The sequence below is a fragment of the Taeniopygia guttata genome, chromosome 17 (assembly GCF_048771995.1).
Source record: "Taeniopygia guttata chromosome 17, bTaeGut7.mat, whole genome shotgun sequence".
NCBI classification, from domain to species: Eukaryota; Metazoa; Chordata; class Aves; order Passeriformes; family Estrildidae; genus Taeniopygia; species Taeniopygia guttata.
The window spans coordinates 5,876,836-5,896,141 of NC_133042.1; the positions used below are offsets into that span (position 1 = coordinate 5,876,836).

The window sequence follows — 19,306 nt, forward strand, 5'->3', positions numbered from 1 at the left end:
CTAAACAGAGCCTGGACCATGTTCTAAATATCATCAGGTTTCTGAAGGGTTTATATTAATCAAATGCACTTGCTTTATTAACAACAGGGGCATATTCAAAGGCTTTGTATTAGTTTAAAGCTTTATTAATTCAAGTCAGTTAAGCTAGTTTCGCATATTTAATTTTATAATGAGTTCCTTTTATTAGTTACTCAGTTGCAAATTGCTTACTGCATTTTCTAGCCTAAAAAATTTTTAGGCTAGAGAAACTTTTCTAATTAAGTAAAAGGAACACACTTCTGTTTATTAGTATATTTCTAAATTTGTATGTGGGAATACTGTCACCTCCAAATGCCTTCCAATTCACAGCTGTGCACTGCTCTATGATTGAAAAGCATATTAGTAGGACAGTAACATGTAATAGTGCTGAGGAGCGTCTTTAAGCACCTGAAAACAACAAGTATATTTTAATTTTGTTTAAAGCACTGGGCCTGTGACACCTTGTCGGTTCTGTGTGATCCTGTGGCACTAGTGCAGCACAGTGTTTTTTCACTACGCTAGCTAGGGGATTGCTGCCATCCTCGCCAATGCGTGTGGGACGTTTTTTCACTCAAATATTCAGCAGAAACTGCGTGTGAAGGAGCAATCCTGCAGGGGAAAACTCCCCCAGAGCCCAGCATCGCCCCGTTCCAGGGATGGGGTGCAGGGATCCCATCACAAGGAGAACTTCACTTCGCTGGCTCCCATGTGGAGAACTGAAACTGGGAACCACCCGATGGCCCCAGCACCAAGGGCCCGGCTGGGGCCACCCGCGGGTCTTTCTGCTCAGCGCTTCCAGAGGGACGGAGCGGGCACCCGCCACTGTGCCTCCCGTCCCCTCCCTTCGGCACGGACCGCAGCCTCCGCAGTGCCACCGCGGGGCCTGACCCCGCCGGCCGCTCTCCGGCCTCTCTTCCCCGGCGGGCGATGTCCGGTACCTCCGCGTCCGCGGCGTCCTCGCTCCGTCCCGCCGCCTCACGGCACCGCGACCGCGCGTTTCCCCTCGGGGCGGGCGGCGGCACCTCCTCAGGCGGGGGCCGGAGCGGCGGCTGCCCCGCGGCCGTGTGGGGAAGGGCGGCTCCCGCTCCTCGTCCCGCCGCCGCTCCCCAGGGCCGCCCGCCGGCGGCTCCCCCGGGCCGCCCCCGCGAGAGGGCGCTGGCGGCGGCCCCGGGACCGCCGAGTTTGAAAAGTGCCGGTCCGGGCGGAGCAATGGCGGCGATGGCGACCCCGCAGGTGAGCGCTGAGGGCTCGGGGGTGGCAGCGGGCCGAGCAGCGCCTTTGGGGAAGGCGGTCCCCGCGCCTTTTGGGGTTCTCTGTGCCCTCTGGGGGTCTTTGTACACTTTGGAGGTCCCTCCATCCATGTTCGGCATGGAAAGCACCGCGCCCCGCTCCGCCCTTCGGAGGTCCCTCCATCTATGCCCCGCCGGGAAAGCACTGCGGCCCTGCGCCCTCTGGGAGCCCCTGTGTCCCTTGGGGGTCCCTCCATCCATCCCCCGCTGGGAAAACCCTGTGCCCGCCCCGCCGGAGCCCCCAGAGGCGGCTGTGGTGAGGGGCTTCACGCCGTCCCCCTCCGCTCGCATGGCCGCTCTCCAAGGAGATGGGAGGGGGTGTGGGAAGCCGGTGCGATCCCCTAAAAATGTTCCTCTTCGCCTCAGGGAAGTGGGGTTCAGGCCAAGTTGGTGCCAGCTGAGGAAATCTCTCGGCGTCGTGGAGGTGTTTGGTGGCGAGGCGGCTGCTGGGGCTGGCGTGGGGCCGGGAGGGCGGCCAGGCTCCGTGCTGGGAAAACATTCGTGTCTAGAACAAGCTCCTCGGAGAGGGGGAGATGTTCTGCCCTGTTCCCTTGAGACGAAAGTTTAAAGCCTAATCTGGGAAAGAAGGGACAGAGAGACCGACACAAAGAGCGCTGGCTGCCGCCTGCCCGGGTTCTTCCCATCCCGGCGCTTCCTGGGCTCGCTGCTTCCTACCCTCAGCCTTGGAGTTGGGAATGCTCCAGGCAGGACGGCAAGTGTCTTTTTCCTAAGTTAGACGTAACTTTTTCTTGTACGACATTAATGTAGCTGGCATGAGGCTCCCCAACGTGAGTCCCATCCCTAGGGCATAAAGTTGCTGTGAAAGATGGGATATAAGATGTCCTGGGAATGTTTGGGCTGCAGGGAGGATGGCAGCTTCACCACTGGCTTACTAAATCAAATTATAAATCAATTTCTGTTATAGTGTTGAAAGTGTAAAGGCCAGGTCTGCTCTGGGCTTTGTGCAGGTGAAACTCATTTCCAAGCTGGGCATAATTGATGGGATGGGATCTCCCTGGCTGCAATCCAAAGGATTAAGTGTAACTCATACTGCTGAAATTTTTGCTAGTTAGAAAGCAGTCTGGACGCTTGGGTATGACACGAGCCTGGCAGAAGCTCTGGGTGAGCTCCAGCATCTCCACTACAAGTGCCAAAAGAAAGCCAATTTCAGCTGCTTTGGGTATTTCTCTGCAAGCTGTAAATGCATATCAGGATTGTGTTGGAGACTGACCTTTGCAGGGAACCCAGGAGCAGCTGCAGCACAGGCTGTGGCAGTGTCCTGACATCCCACCGAAATTCCTGAGCCAGAAGGCAAAATGGCTCAACCCAAATGCAAATTTGTCTTTCCCATGCTTCTCAAAAATGGAGTGTTTTATCTTCCTGGTGCAAACGATGTTGATGTTATGACACCCTCTAAACCGCAAAGGGGAAAATGAGGAAGTGAAACATGGTACATTCTAAATATAGAAATTTAGCCTGGTGCATTAAGTGATATTCAGATTAACTTTTGGCAGAGACTGATGTAGAGGAAAATTGACTTGAGAACTGCTGAGACTGTACCTGTTCTCTGAATCAATACCCAGAGCTTCATATTCAGCACCTTTTGTTGGTATTACTGTTGTACCACTGCTCATTCCTTTACTCTGAGTGGATCCATGGGGGAAAATTTTTATACTCACATAATTTGGATAGAAGATGTTCTTTTATTAGTTATTTAAATGAGAATTGTAACCATCAAACTCATTTTAGTAACTTGCTACAGACTGGATAAAGAGCTTTTTGATTTTCCAACTAAGGGCTGGTAAAGGTTGCCTGTGACTCAGGAACTCCATGATTCAAATTCTTCCTCACAAAACTTTGGATGTCTTTCAAAGCTCTGGCTTAGTTCCTGGCTTTACTAATTGGGCGAGAACTTCCTGAAATCAGGATGTTAGTCTGAACCTTTTTGTTTTGCTACCAATCTGAACAACTCCTATTTTGGCTATTGCGGCCAAAGCTTGGATTTAGGCCAACTTTTAAAATGGATATTTTCCCCTGTTTTCTTTGTCCTGTTGGACTGAAATTGTAGCAAAAACTAATCAAGGATGTTCAGTTGAGTCTTTGATTAAGTAATTGTTTCTGGAGGAGGCTTTGGATGCACAGCACACTCTGGAAGTGTATTAATGTACATGAGTAACACAAAGCCAGGATGGTTTGTTGTTGGAAATGTGGTCAACCAGTGACAGAATGTGAAAACAAGTCAGGATTCCCAAGCCCTGTCTTTAGGCACTGATGTGCTCTGTGATGTTAAGCCAGTTACTGTAGCAGTACTTGGCCACTTCTTTTGCATTTAAGCCATGGGTGTGAGTCATTAATGTGAGGTTATGAATGCATTCATTGCTTTGGATGCCTTAAAGCTGCTCTTCCTGTTGAAGAGAGAAGCACAAGCTCTTGCTTGGATGTGTTCTGGTGTTGGGTAGCACCCTTAGGGATGGTTTGCAGCTCCTGTCTGAATCCAGTGTTTGTTTGGGCAGTGAGATAAACCTCTACTCTGCCCCAACTGGGTATGTCCAGAGGCTGTGACAGAGCAGCTCTGTCCAGAGCTCTTGCTGAGCCATATATCACTAGAACAAGTGGTACTGGAAATTACATAAAACAAAGCCCTGGACAAGCTTGAATGCCACTAATGCTACTCAAAATAATCAGTGTTTAACATGGCCTTTAGAGAACAGAGATTGAGACATTAGTCTGCTCACCTTTTCAGACACAGCAGACAGTCAAACTTACTCTTTTGCTTGTTCATTTGTAGAAGCAGCTGTAAGGCTTGCGTTCTTCTTCTTCAGGAGCAACAGCTGAGGGTTAACACATGCTTGTGGCATTCCTAAAAGCTCTAACAGATTAGCTGAGATGTGTCTTTGAGCAGTCAGCATCAAGGCATAATCAGATAAAAATCTGTATCTAAAATGTCATACTGGTAAAAGTTAATGTTGATCAGAGCAAGGGCAAATATTGGCTGAGCTTTGATTCTTGAAGAACAAGGATGTGTGTAGACATTAAATAACAAGGAGATGAGTAAAATGAAGGTTTTTCTCCATTATGGTTTAAAATCAAATTAAGTCATGTTAAGATCAGAGTTATATTTTGTCTTCTGCAGTTGAAATGTAGATTTGTCTTCTTGAAAATTTGGTGAGAATATTGACTTCAGAATTTCTGAAAGAAATGAAGGAGTGGAATCTAATGAGAGTATTGCTGCAGTGTCATAAAAATGGTTGGAGAGTGTTCTCTCTGAAATCCTCTTGCTCAATGCTCTTGGGCTGCAGGGCAGCTCTCTCTTGCAGCTGGGCGATGATGTGAACTTAATGGATCCAAGCTTCCAGCAGAAACTGGAGGGTGAGAAGGAGCTGCTTCGCCGGGCTATACAGAAAGAACTGAAGATTAAAGAGGGAGCAGAAAACCTGCGCAAAGCGACAACAGACAGAAAGAATCTTGTTCACATTGAGCATGTGCTGAAATCTTCTAACCGAAAACTGGAGCAGCTGCACTGGGAACTTCAGGAGCTCAATGCAAGGATTTTAATAACAGACAAAGAGAAGAGTACAACAGGTAGTTTTTGGGTCATGATTGACTGGAACATTCTCTTAGAGTGCTTCAATCTCTAGAGATACTGAATTGAAATAGTCTTCTATTGAGGGCTCACAACTACTGGGAGCATCTTGGTATTTAGATGATGAAATTATCTGTGGTATAAAAAGTTCAGAATGGTGCTATAAAGGTGAAAGGAGGTGTAGGGAGAAAACCAGCTGAGAGTGCTGGGCATGGACAACATTCAAGAATAGGTTGTAGGTGGAATTGAAGAGATATGAATAGAATTTCTGGGCAGTTCAACATCCAAGTAATTTATAGGACAATGAGTTTAAAATTGAAAGAGTGCTTGTTAGGACAGGTTAATTGATAAATTAATAAATATTTACACATATGACCTGGAGCTTCATTTAAAAGTGTTTCCCACTCAATTTTGTAGACAAGACCTTTTTGTACCTTATTTTTTAGCCTAAATTTCCTTTGCAGAGTCACCCATCTGTAACCAGTAAAATGAAACGAGACAAGATGACTAATGGTATTGATTGTGTTGTTTGTGTAGATGGATCTGTATCTCCAGATCCCTGTCTCTGGGAAAGAAACCCAGACCCCATGGCAAGGAAGATTGAAGCGTTGAAAAAGCAGCTGCATGTTGAAATGAAAGTGAAACAAGGAGCTGAGAACATGATCCAAATGTATTCAACATCCAAGGTAAGCAGGAATAAAGAGCCATTTGGGAGCATGGATTACTGGATCAAAATTTGTATTTTAAGTTTAACACAAATTTCTCTCTGATAATTGATTTGGGAGAGAAATTAATTTGCAAAGCTTGCTTGACTGAATCCTAGCTCTCTACTTTGAGTCTCAGCATAATGACAGCACATAAGAGGGGTATAAGAGGTACATTAAGTCACTGATGAGGAAAGAAAGCTAAGAAAGCATTGATGTTGTAACTGAGTTGGTGTGATGTTTTGATATCACTGAGTTGTTTAGGATAAAGCACAGCATGTGGTATCTCTTTATGTAAGAAAAATTTTCAGAGGTTTAGTGGATTCATATTCATCTAAATTTTTGAGTTTGGCATAATCGTATTTAAAAGTCAAAAGATAATTTAAAACATTTCAAATCCAAACTTATTATGAAGCTTAATTCAATAAGACCAGCAGTGTAAGAGGGCTGTGATATTTTTATTTGTTCAAAACCTCTGCTCTGCTTACAGAACACTGTAAGTGCAGTTAACCAGGGAACAAGGAGTCTCAGTGACTGCAGGATTTGGTATTAACTGGGCACGTCCTTGACCTGTCCTTTCCCTCTGCAAATGGAGATCGTGATCTCAGAGTCCTTGATCCTCAGTGGTGCCTCCTTTACGTAACTACTTGTGTATTCCATTTCAGAGTCAGTTATGACCCTTTGTACAAGTACCACCTCACCCTCATATGCAAGCACATCATCATTACCCATTTGTAGTGATCGTGGTTCTCTCTCTGCATCTGATTCCTTTTGGCAGGAGCGGAAGCTGTTGGCTACAGCTCAGCAGATGCTTCAGGACAGTAAAACAAAGATTGAAATAATCCGCATGCACATTGTGAAAGTATCTCAGTCTGCAGGAGGGATGGAAGATAGAGTTGATCCATCAGGTAACATACTTTAAGTAACTGATACAGCCCACAACAGATGCAGACAGAGCCCTAAGATCCACAGTACTTGGTTGATTTTCATCCTTGCCATGTTTTACCTCCCAAATGGCCAGTGAGGATGGGGACCACCATCAGTGCTTTGGAGCTGCGGATTGAGGAGCTGAGGCATCACCTGCGCATTGAAGCTGCTGTAGCGGAGGGGGCGAAAAATGTGCTGAAGATCCTGGGGGGGAGTCGGGTACAAGATCGCAAGTTTTTGGCTGAGGTAAGCAGACATTGCTCAGGCCTTCTTGAGAAGGTGGTTTCGTGCCTCCACATTAGTGATTTAGCATGAACAAGTAGGGTTAACCAAGTTACTAATTTAGGAATTTCCTGTCTCTCTGTCAAGACAGACTGGGATCACTTCCCCTTCTAGGGATAGCGTTCCTTGTTTTGCTGAAATTTCTCAGGAACATCAAAAGTGACACTGGTGGGGATTCAAGCTCTATGGGAAAATATTTTATCTTTGTCCTGTATTAGCAAGATGTTGTCTTGTTGAGTTTTTTTTAAGCTTACTCTAGTTCATAATACCTGTCTATGTGGCTCTACATGGAAAATCTCTGCCTGCTTTCTGTTCTCCTTCACACTGGTAGGCTCAGGGTCGTTTGCAAGAGTCCTCTCAGAAGATTGATCTGCTGCGCTTCTCCCTGGAACGTCAGCTCAGTGAGCTTTCTCCTGATCACCCAAAAAGAGCACTCATCAAACAGGAACTGATAAACACTTCCTCCCTGGGAGCCCGGCATGGCAGCATCCAACCCACTTCAGTCATCAAACCTACAGCCCTTACAGGTAAAGGGATCCTGCATCACATGTTGTTGTATGGAGGACAGAGAGAAAAAATAATTCTATTTCTTCTCATTGTTGTCATATGGACATTGGATTTTCTAGCACCTGGAATTCTGTCTTCTAGGTCAGGCAGAGCTTTCTGAGCATACAGATTTGCAGTCTAATAATCTGGAGTAAATTTAAACTATTAACCAAGAAATCATGAATCTGAGAAATTCTGGGACCTCTTTGAGGTCAGACTGACTGGAATTACTTTATTTTTACATAATACTATTCCTTATTCTCCTAAAATTCCTCAGGAACACTGGAAGTGAGACTGATGGGGTGTCAGGATCTATTGGAAAATGTTCCAGGACGTTCCCGAATGACACGTTCTTCTCCCATCTGTGGCAGCCCAAGTGATTTGAGGTCCCTTTCCCGGACACGAGTTGGCCTGGGCATCCATGGCCGTGGTGTTGCAGGAAAATACCGGAATGAAGAGCCAAGTAGTGAGTACAGGGTTCCCTGTTGACCTGCTGGTGGCATATCAGAGCAAGGGGGCTTCTCACTGGGTCAGCCTGGTACAAGTGTTGTTATGAGAAACCAAATTTCTGCAAAACTAAGAGAGAAAATGAATTGCATTATGCCTGGTCCTCCTAGGACTCTCCTGGAAATTGGTTGGGATGTCCACCTTCAGGATGAGAGATTAAACATTATAATCCATGTTTCCTCCTTTGTCCAGATGAAGTCCTTGCTGTGCTCAAAGTGGACAATAAAGTGGTTGGCCAAACAAACTGGGGACCAGTTAATAACCAGGCATGGGACCAGAGCTTTGCCATTGAGCTGGACCGGGTAAGTATGCCTTAGATTCATGTGGTGTTTATTTTTCCATTTAACCTTACCCGATTTCCTTGTTTAGCTGTCATTCCACTTAGCTCAACCCCGTATTGCTGCTGTCCCTGTGTCCTTTGATTTGCCAGTTAGCTCGGCCTTACCCTGAAGGCAGAGATTCAGCTTGAACAGTGTCTGCTGTCATTCTCTCCTTATCTGAGCAGTTTTGTTTCATCTTATCAGCAAAGTGGCTCTTAGGGATTTCTAAATAGGGACTCCAAGAGGGTCTGTAGCTAAGAAGATCTAAAGACATCAAAAGCAGGGAACAGAACCACTAAAGAAGTATTTTATGCGTACTCTTTAGTTTACTGATTTTATTATTTTTTTTTTTTACAAATACATGTGCCATTTATAGAGTGTGGAGCAGTAGGTAATTATTCTGTCTTTGTTTTCTCCCCCACCATTCACCCATCCCACCAGTCTCGTGAGCTAGAAATTGCAATTTACTGGAGAGATTGGAGAGAACTCTGTGCAGTGAAGTTTTTACGTTTGGATGATTTTCTTGATAATGAACGTCATGGGATGTGCCTCTCACTGGAGCCCCAAGGAATGCTTTTTGCAGAGGTATAAATGTAAGCTTCGTTTCTTTCTCAGAGAATTCAGTCTGTTTAGGGTGTCTGCCCAGAGTACCAGGAATGGAAGGAGCAATAATCTGGAAGGGTAGAATGATACCTGAAACCCTCTTGCATCAATAGCCCATGTAAGAATAAGGAACAACACAATAGAATAGATGTGCACATGCCATAGCCTGGAGTGACTCTTCAGCTGCTGCACTGTAACTATGTGTGTGCCTGCTGCGAAATCCATTCGTTTTTATTTGCTTTCGTCATTGGTGGCACTTTAATTAAACATAAGGCTTAATGGTCAGGATTGAATCACAGAGACTGCAGAATCAGAAATCCCAACTCCCTCTGGCTATGCTTATTTTACATCTTTCTGAGGCTAATAATAGTTTGAGGTACCATCAATGTAGAGATCATCTCGATAATCCCTTAAAAGCCACAGTATTTTCTCCTTTGTGTTGTGATGAAAGTTCCTGTGGTTTTCATTCCGAAGTAGGATCTGAACCTCATGTACCAAAATTTGCCTCCTCTCCTTGCTGTCTTGTTTTCTGTGGTTGGTTTGTGCCATTTGGTTTTGTTTTTTTCTGGTTTTACTTCTGTGCCATGAACTACTGTGTTAGTTATCCTATAAATGGGCATGTTCTTTATGCATGGCTTCACAAATTAGATAAAGTTTTTGGGAGATACAAATTGGCCTTAATTCTGGGGGTTTTCTCAATTTCAGGTAGCAGATAATTCCAATCTCTAAACCCACAACTGAAGTAGCAGCTGATCAGAGGATGAATCTAGAATAACTGAGTCTGGAGTCTGGGATTGACTGAAAATTTACCAAACAGATAGGAATGGAGATTTTGATAAGAAAACAGGCATGTGTGAAATTTAAATAGAGAATCCTGACATCCCTTTTACTTCTCTGACAGGTGATGTTCTGTAATCCTGTCATTGAGAGGAAGCCAAAACTGCAGCGACAGAAGCGCATTTTCCCCAAACAGAAAGGTGAGGTGCTGGAGAAGTGACTGTCCAGGGTGAGAGGAGGGGTTTGCACAGGCAGGTTCTGCTGTCCTACTCAATCTGGAGATGTTAAAACTCTTTCTAATTACTGTGTATGTGAAAGTTTGTTCAGTCACATGAAGTGCAGGCAGTCCGGCTGCAGCACCATCTGTAATGTAATATTGTCATGGTGCTGCTACTCACAATTAACATTGCGAGGGGGATTTAATTGCTACTTATTTAACAGACTACTTAGCTCTGGGGCCTCCAGCCTAAGAAGGACATGGACCTCTTGCAGCAAGGAGGGCCACCAAGATGCTCAGAGGGCTGGACCGCCTCGCTCTGGACACAGGCTGAAAGAATTGGGGCTGTTCAGCTCAGGAAGGCTCTCAGGAGACCTTGGAGCTCCTCCCAGTGCCTTAAAGAGGCTCCAAGCTGGAGAGGGACTTTGGACAAGGGTCTGGAGTGACAGGACAAAGGGAGAATGGCTTCCCACTGACAGGGCAGGATTAGATGGGATATTGGGAAGAAATTGTTCCTTGTGAGGGTGGTGAGGCACAGGTTGCCCAGAGAAACTGTGCCTGTGCCATCCCTGGAAGTGCCCAAGGCCAGGTTGGATGGGGCTTGAAACAACCTGGGATCGTGGAAGGTGTCCCTGCCTATGGAAGGGAGTTTGAATTAGATGGTCATTAAGGTCCCTTCCAACCCAAACCATTCCATGATTCTATGAGAAGATCCAGGACTCAAACTGTACATGGCTGATTAACGATATTTAATCAGCCATGCTGTTACTGATAAACAGATATTAGAAGGTTTTCTGGAAAACTCTGAATGACAGAACACTGTAGCATGAACAGCCTACTGACTGTCAAGTCTCTAGAGCTGGCATCTCAGATTTATGAGATTTATGGACTGGAATAGCTTGCATACTTTCTTATTTCTCTGCAAATTCTTTCTTGTGAAGCTCAATAAGGTGAAACTTTACATACTGAGCTTTTGTGGCAGTGGGGATAAATGAGATTTTATATTTATACTCTTCACGAAGTTGTAAAAATAATGAAAATATCCCAAATATTTTACTCTTTTTAACACATTTTCAGAAACTTCCTGTTAGCAGGCTGCATAATTAAAATGTAGTGTTGAAAGAGAAGAAAACCTGACTTGAAGTTAAATCAATTTTTAATGTTCTATTCAATTTCAACTCGAAGATTCTTATGATATTATATGGAGTTGAACTTAGGTGAAATAGCAGATCTGTTTCATGATCATCATCATCATTAATCTTTATTCCCTGAAGAAAAGTCCATTCTCCCAAGGGTGAGCTACCCTTCTGGGGTAACCCACAGGTTTTAGTTGAAAACTGGAGTTTAACACTATGTGAAACTGTAATTTATATGTTGTATTCTTATTGGTGGTTTGACTCTGGCTCCTCCAGGGAAGGAATTTCTCCGAGCTCCTCAAATGAACATGAATGTTGCAGCTTGGGGTCGCCTGATGATGAGTTTCCTCCCTCCCTGTAGCTCCATCAGCACACTGAGCCCCCCACTTCATGATCCCAATCACACAGACTTTCCTCCAGTTTCCCCACAAAGTCATGGTGATTCAGTCTCCAAATTGAGTAGGTAAGTGATGTCCTAAGTGTTGGAATGGCTGTAGGGTAGATCTTAAAATTCTGTTGCACTTTACTGAGGTGGAGGAAGACACTGATGAGAGAAATTTGCCTAGAAAAAAAGTTGTAGAGTTTCTGTGTTGTAAAGAAAAGAAAATTCCATTCATTAAATGTCTTCACCACAGCTCTGCAAGGTCACCATGTGATAAAAATGCACTCTGTTTTCATGAGTCATGTAGCACTCAGAAGGGACATAGCTGAGATTTAAAATGTGCTATAGAAGAAAATTTCCCCCAGAATAAATGTTTTTAAATTGAATCAGTTATTCTCCAAAGAGATTATTCCTACTGATGCACAGGACCTAGGAAAGAAAAGAAAAATACTCAGGTACTATGTTGCTATTAAAATCAGTATTTCTTTAAATTCTTGACTTATTTCTACATACCTGTGTTTCATTAATTTTATAATGAAATAAATATAGACAGCCAGTGTTAGAATGTGATTCTAACCAACTTCTAATTAGTTTAGGAGAGAATATGTCTCGTTGGTACTTCACAGACTTACAGTGTGAGTCATGGAGTCCTGTTGTCCAGTGATTTGGACCGAACTAGCAGAGGTGATGCAAAGGTGTCTGTGTACAGTGCTCTGCTCTAAGGCAAAATCTCCTTCAATTCTGTCTTACAAATGCAGTGACTTCCCTGTGGCTAAGCTTACAGTTGCTGATGAAGCACCACCCAAGCCTCCACGCCTTTTTCTGATGGCCAGCTCCAAGGAATCAACGCTGTCTCCTGCAGATTCTCCGGTAACGATCTGAGCTAATTGGGCATGTTGTCTCTCCTGGTTAGTGTTCTTTCAATGCCCTGTTCTTCTAATTTATTACTGAAGAAATTTGCTATACTTCAGGCAGGTGCCTCATTAGCTGGCTGATCTCTAGGAATTCAGAATCCAGTGAGCCATTTTGGCATGGACTCTTTAAAAAGAGTTGCACATTTTTTTTCTTCCCTCTTTTTAAAAATGGGAGGTAGGTCAGCATTGGGAATTCAGAGCAAGAGTACAGAAGAGACTGCACAGAAAAAGCAGGGAAGGAGGGTCAGCAGGCTTTCAAGAACAAATGAGGTTCTTTGTCATTAAAGAAACTGGACAAAACCAAGAGCAGGTCTACTTTTCTGACAGGAAGGAGCAGGAAAATTGCTTTGAGCGGTAAAATGACCTGTTCTACCACCTGTTCTTACCCTTTCTAATTTGGCTTTTGTGATAGAGGAAACTGCATTCTTTGATTATTGTGACTCTTGACATGAGATGCCATTTTCTAGGAAGTAAATGTTCTAGACTTTTAAAAGTGTTTATTTTAAAAGATTTGACCCTATAAAAATCATCGCACATGGGAATAGTTTGGGTGCTTATAGATAATTAATTTTTATGTTACTTACATCCAAGCAGAGGCAATGACCATCTGCAAGAACATGTCTGTGGTCATGCTGGATCCTGACAGAGGAGAAAAGTTGGATGTGGGTGTTCAGGTTAGACTTGGAAATTTCAGAGAATGACCCATTGTATTTTTCTTTCTCCTCTTAGTGCCTGAAGAGGCTACATGTTGAGGAGAAGACTTGCAGCTCTCCTGTAACAGGATTTTCAATCCCAGCGTCTCCAAGGTAACTGTGGATAGCAAGGGCTGTCTCAGGTCACAGACTAAAGAGTCACTGGGATCAAATTTTTGAGCATGAAGTCTAAAATTCTACTCAAGGTGTGCTTTGGTTTCTCAGCAACAAATCCTTACTGCTGAGTATGGACAATACAATGAAAAATCTCTGAACTTCACTTATCTAAATGTCTGCTGTGTCTTATCTGTTCATTAACCCAAATACTGAGCCCCTTGGTACGCTGTGCACTGCAGTGTAAGAGGTGATTTAGTAGAAGGTAAAGTCATTTAGCTGTCTTCAAGGGCTTCCTTGTGTTTGAAGTGCTGTGGTGTATTATATTTAGATGTGTCTGTGTGCTAAGTAATACATTCCAGAACTGCTTTTGGCATCCTCTTCTATTTCTATTGATTTGCAGTACACTGTCTCTTGTGGCATAAACCAGGAAGGCAGGGGAGGCATAAACCAGGAAGTTGATTATAGTCTGTAGCACTTAAACAGACACATTTTGTATATAACAAGGATACACAGCAGTAAATATACCCAGGACAAGTAAATAAACAGTTTATTATTATTGAAAAAAGACAATTTCCTTACATTGGGGTTTCCTTCTTCTTTCTTAAGTGGCAGAACAGCAGCACAAGCTTTAGTTGTTGGGATTAGGTGAGGGGTGGTCAGCACAGCTGTTTGCTTTCCTTTTTGCTATACAGAGCTTCTTTCCTTGACACAAACACACACTCCTTTGTTATCTGCTCATGATCTCTCTTTTCCTGCAGGAAAAGGACAGTTCAGCTGGAGGATTTTCACTGCATTGCTGTGTTGGGTCGTGGCCACTTTGGGAAGGTAGTGGAGGGGGGCAGTGGTTGTGACAATGGGGCTCAGCCTGGAGGTTTCAATAGAAACATTGCAGGACAGAAGAGATCTGTTGCAGTGCAGATATGGAACAACAAACCCAGCCCAGCAGCTGGTAACTATTGTTAACAGTCAAAATTCCTGAGGATTTGTGACTTCAAAGCTGTCCTGAGAGTGCTAAATGAAAGCACACCATTATCATTCCTTTCACGAGGATCCCAAAACTTTGCAAGCTCTCTCTGTGGGAACTCAGAGGTGCTCCCAAAGCACTGGGCCAGCTCTGGTAGTGCTGTTTGGGAGAAGGACATAACTGACACTGACATCCTTCTGGACTGCTGCAGCACAAAGAGCAAAACAGACATGCTGTGTTTTTTGAGTTCCTTGAGTTTGGTTTTGGGGATGACTGGAGTGGATGGAAATAGCTGGCATCAATTTGAGTTAAAGCAATATGATAAGGAAATACGAGATTGCTTAAAGTACAGCTTTTCTGTTGTCTTTCAGGTACTGCTGGCCCAATACAAGGCAACTGGGAAGCTGTATGCCATCAAAGCCTTGAAGAAAAGAGACATTATCAGAAGAGATGAAATTGATAGGTGAGCTTTGTTTAGAGATGGTACTATTGCCAGAGGCTATATTACCACAACTGTAATCAAATGTTAGCAGGTATGGTACTGGCTGTGTACTGGCTGTGGTACTCTTAAGGTTAAATGTGACCTTAAGGCTTGGTAACTAAAATCAGAAATAAGGAAACTTAGAATGGTGTCTAACTTTTGTAAGAATGGCACCTGAAGAGCACTCTAAAACTCAAGGTTTGGAAGTATATAAGATAAATATTATATTAGCCCTCACTTTTTATTTCTCTAACTTCAGATGTGAAGATTTTCTTCTTTGTCCTCTTTTTCTCAAAACTTTTCTGCTCAATCTGTTTAGCACTGATGTTTTTGTTCTTTCAATCCTGGCAGCTTGAACTGTGAGAAGCGAATATTTGAGGTGGTCAATTCTTCTGATCATCCATTCCTTGTGAACATGTTTGCATGTTTCCAGACCCCTCACCATGCCTGTTTTGTGATGGAATACACTCCAGGTGGGGATCTGATGATGCGCATACACGAAGATGTCTTTCCAGAGCATATGGCGCAGTGAGTTAGAATTGCTCTTGTCTCCAGGCACTATAAATGTTTAACTTGAATCTCATATATTGCCTGATAACTATTTCTGTCTTTTAGGTTTTATACAGCCTGTGTAGTCTTGGGGCTCCAGTTCTTGCATGAGAAGAAAATTGTTTATAGGTAATGCAGCAGAGACTCAAGACAGTTCAGCAGCTTGAAGGTTGATTTTTCCTGTAGCTGTGTCTGGAGCTCACTTTCTTGCTGGGGTTTCTAATCTTTCTGCCTGTCTTTATTTTCCCTGTCACTATCAGCATGTTCATCGTGCTCACAGTAGAGAAAGTCACCTAGAAGCTATTCATCTGGCATGTTGCAGGTGATTAATCCTCTGTGACATGTCAATACATTCTGGGGGGCACCTGTAAGTCACTGCTTTCTTTTCACTGGGATATTCAAGTAATTTGTCATGCTGTTGTGGGAGCTCTTTTCCAGATGAATAATCCCCACCCAGCTCCATGCTGCTTTTTGAGCCTTTTGTTTAGGGAAAAATATCAGTCAGTTAAGGGGAATCTTCCAAATAATGCACGATTAAACCAAATGTAGACTTTACTTAATCTAGATTTTATTCTCTTGATTAATATCTACCTTCTGCCTCTTGCAAAAAAGCTGTATTGGATGGCAATCTTCAGTCTTCATCCACTGTTTTCTTTAATCTCCTGTGCTTGCAGGGACCTGAAATTGGATAATCTCCTTTTAGATGCTGAAGGATTTGTGAAGATTGCAGATTTTGGATTGTGTAAGGAAGGTGAGTAACTGGAGAAGCTTAAATTGAGCCATTCAGGATCAGTTTAGGATCTAAGGGCTTTAGTAGGTGTTTGTGTGTAACTTGTATTAATCCCCATTTAAAAAATTACTATCAAAAAAGCCAAACGAAAAACCCCTCACCTGTCTGGCCATGATGAATTTGGGAAGAATACCTTGTTGTGTAATCTTCAAGAGACTTATGAAAGCATTTAAAATGTGCTTGTTTGCTCAGAGGAGCCAGAGTATAGGATCATATAAAACATGTAGATTAATAAATGAGCAAAGGAACATGCAGGAAGTTCCCTTGGGATTGCTGTTTATTTAATCATTGTATATTTGTTATTCGGAGTCATTGGGGGCCTCAGGTTTCACACTTCTCACTGGCAATTCCCCATGCCCTGGTAACAACATCAGGTGACAAACTACAGCTTTCAGGAGGTGAGGCTGCATCAGATCCATTCAGTAACTTGTGCTGGGTTTTACCAAAGTGTCCTTTTCCTACAGGAATAGGTTTTGGAGACCGGACAAACACCTTCTGTGGCACCCCTGAGTTTCTGGCCCCGGAAGTGCTGACAGACATCTCGTACACGCGGGCAGTGGACTGGTGGGGCCTGGGTGTGCTCATTTATGAGATGCTTGTTGGTGAGGTAAGGCCAGCTTCCCTAAGGGGATCTCACTGACCAGGCTTGGGGGCTTGACCACCGAGGTAAAATACTGCTAAACACAGCCAATTAAGTGGTACTTCAGTTACATTTTTCTTATTCATAGTGCTTGCCAAACAGTAATTAATTAATCCATACAACTCCCTGCTATTCTCATGCCTATTTAATAGTGAGGAATGGGTGCTATGTGGATTGAATAAAAGAATGTCCCAATTGCAGTCACCATTCCCTGGAGATGATGAGGAGGAAGTCTTTGACAGCATTGTCAATGATGAAGTCCGGTATCCACGATTCCTTTCGACTGAAGCACTTTCCATAATCCGTAAGGTAAAGGGCTGATGGGTCTCTGGGAGCCTGAGGAATTTGCATTTACTGTGTAAGTGGATCCAGAGGGACTTGAATAGGATTGTACAGCACTTGTGTGTATAGTCTGGAGCTGCCTACATAGGCTAAGGAAATATTTAAAATTTGAACATATTTCCCCTTCCTCTGCATTCTTTACGTAATGCAGTTCTTCTATGTAAGGATGACTAAGCAGGCTGCTTACTGTTCCTGCTAAGTCTGGCACATGGAAGTGTTGATTCAAGGGCGAGAGTGTCACAGTAATTCAGTGGAGATGACTGGATTCAGTTTTTGAATGTGACCCCATAGTCACAGGTGCACAATTAAGCTGAGATGCTCCATGCAGTTTATGGCAGGTATCTCATCGCTGTTGGCAAATTGTTTACAAGGAACCAGGTCTGAGTTATTCCTGGCAGATGATGACCTTGGTGCAAAGTGAGAATGAGGAAACACCTCCTTTCTTTTGTTTTTCTCTCTGAAGCATTATTTCTGTCCATTCTTGTTCCCGTTGTTTAATTTTGAACTGGTATCTCTGCAGCTGCTTCGGAAATGTCCAGAGCGTAGACTGGGAGCAGGGGAAAAAGATGCAGAAGAAATTAAAATTCAGCCCTTTTTTAAGGTAGGAACTTGGTTTATACCTCTCCCTTGTTTATTGTGTTTGAGCAGAGAGTGATTTGCTCTCTGTTGGTATTGAGGCTTATTTCCCTTTGTTATCAGGGAGATCTTAGTGATGGTTTCTGTTGCACCTCATTGCTCCATTCAGGAATATGTATTTCAAGTCTTGCTTGAAATGACATCCCCCAAGTCTGTTTTCTGGGATCTTTATGCTTCCAGAGTCAGTTTATTTCTGATTGTGCTGCTTCTATGTACAAATATACTTAACTTTAGAGACATGAACAAATATTCCTTTTAAAATAAAACTGAAGCATCAAAAATGTTATTTAGTGATGACAGTGATTGTCAGTCAGTCTATTTGATCACCTGCATTTGCAGGATACATATGACTCTTAAGAGAAATTGAGGTTAAATTGCTTTTGTAAGGGGTATGTGTTTGTTCCAGACAAAGGTGTTGCCATCCCTCATCAGTCCAAAAGTTTTTAGCCTTTTAACCCTTGTCTGGCTTTGCACTGGAGCAAGAAAAGAACTTGGATGTCAGCAGAAATTGCTGGGATCCACAGATCCACCTGGCCGTGGCTGAGCTGTAGTTTTGTCCCTCCTAAATACAGTTGTAGCTGTAAAATCCACTGCATGGAATCTCTTCACTACATCCTGTGCTGTTTGTTTTGGGCCTTTTTTCAGTTCTCTCTCTTTTTTTAATTAGTAGAAATAAGACAGGTTGCAAATGATCCGTAAGGGAGGCTGCAATTCTGCCTCTGACTTTCACATTTCATAAATAATCTTTGTGTCAATCTGGCCTGTTGCCTTCCTTTTCTTACAGGGAATTGATTGGAATGTCTTGTTTGCCAGGAGGCTGAAGCCCCCCTTTGTGCCCTCACTAAGAGATCCAACTGACATCAGCAACTTTGATGAAGAGTTCACTTCTCAAAAGCCAATCCTTACTCCTCCTGAGGAGGTTTCTGTCCTCACCCGTAAGGAGCAGACCGCCTTCAAGGACTTTGACTTTGTTTCCAGACATCTTTTAGATGTGTGATTCCTGGGCCACAAAAACATGAAGAGATTGTTACCACCTTGAGAGAGCATAGAGAAGACTTTGCAGGGCCAGTGGAAAAGCCAACAGGATTAGTAGTACAGGTAGTGATGATGGCCCCAGGATGAGGTGCCCTGCAAGCTGAATTAACCTGCTGTGGGTTTTCCAGCCTCATGTGTTGGAAGGATCCTGGATGTCAATTACCTTTAAGGAATAATTAATGTTTGATGGAGTATATCTTCTTCTGTCATTGAATGTAGATGAAATTTGGAATTTAAGCTGGACTTGAAATCAAATCATCTCTGCAACCCAGGTTACTCTTTGCAAAAAGCCTAAGCAGTGTGATTTTTTAAAGTTGTAGCATAGCAGGGGAGTGGCCACTTCTCACTGATTTTCTAGAGATGCAGCATTCCCTCCTGGTAATGATTGTATGCCAATTCCCATGAAAATCTTTATGCTAGATAAGGAATGGATTTTAACACTACCAAGACAATGATGTTTGATAATGATCCAAGTGATTTATCAGAAGGAAGATGAATCTTTCTACTTAAGGTTGCCAACTTTTAGCTATTGTTTATAATGATATCAAACTCCATAGCTTTGCACATGTTTTTTTTTTTCTTTTTTGAAAATAAAGATACCTTTCTATATGATAAATATTCAGCTTTCATCTCCTTTGTGTCAGCTGAATGTTTCAGACCAGAGCTAACCAAAATGCTCAACAGGCAGGACTTTAGTTTTCTCCATAAATGCCAGAAGTAATATTTTCTTTCTTTCTTCTCACTCAGGTTGTCTGTGTACATATTGCATGGTGTCGTCAGCTGTCAGATACCAATGGCTGCAGTCAGGTTATCTCTCCACAGATTTTATCAGTGTGTGCATCCTGTATAATTTTT

General features: G+C 43.3%; 1 protein-coding gene across 3 annotated transcripts; it reads left to right on the forward strand.

Annotated features, from left to right (window-relative positions):
- Window positions 1–574: 574 nt before the first annotated feature.
- PKN3 (protein kinase N3) lies at window positions 575–19,067 on the forward strand. 3 transcript variants are annotated; one of them, XM_072936558.1, is made up of 22 exons: window positions 576–1,251; window positions 4,607–4,889; window positions 5,428–5,576; window positions 6,373–6,502; window positions 6,616–6,767; window positions 7,135–7,330; window positions 7,627–7,815; window positions 8,049–8,158; window positions 8,618–8,761; window positions 9,681–9,756; window positions 11,186–11,372; window positions 12,050–12,161; window positions 12,935–13,011; window positions 13,773–13,839; window positions 14,350–14,441; window positions 14,811–14,987; window positions 15,075–15,137; window positions 15,683–15,759; window positions 16,263–16,405; window positions 16,640–16,747; window positions 17,301–17,381; window positions 18,230–18,418. In XM_072936558.1, the coding sequence occupies exons 1-22, from the start codon at window positions 946–948 to the stop codon at window positions 18,272–18,274; spliced, it is 2,964 nt and encodes a 987-aa protein (XP_072792659.1). In that variant the 5' UTR covers window positions 576–945; the 3' UTR covers window positions 18,275–18,418. The 3 variants fall into 3 exon arrangements, 2 of the variants coding, with proteins under 2 accessions (XP_072792659.1, XP_030142662.4); XM_030286802.4 differs by having other exon boundaries at window positions 578–1,251; window positions 18,201–19,067; XR_012058506.1 differs by lacking the exons at window positions 16,640–16,747; window positions 17,301–17,381; window positions 18,230–18,418 and adding an exon at window positions 15,269–15,330 and having other exon boundaries at window positions 575–1,251; window positions 16,263–16,294.
- Window positions 19,068–19,306: the final 239 nt, after the last annotated feature.

Coding starts and splice junctions, on each gene's coding strand:
- PKN3 (XM_030286802.4), top strand. CDS start 946: ATGTCCGGTACCTCCGCGTCCGCGGCGTCCTCGCTCCGTCCCGCCGCC. Junction 4,890..5,427: donor CAAAGAGAAGAGTACAACAG/GTAGTTTTTGGG, acceptor TTGTTTGTGTAG/ATGGATCTGTATCTCCAGAT. Junction 16,406..16,639: donor ATGAGATGCTTGTTGGTGAG/GTAAGGCCAGCT, acceptor TCCCAATTGCAG/TCACCATTCCCTGGAGATGA.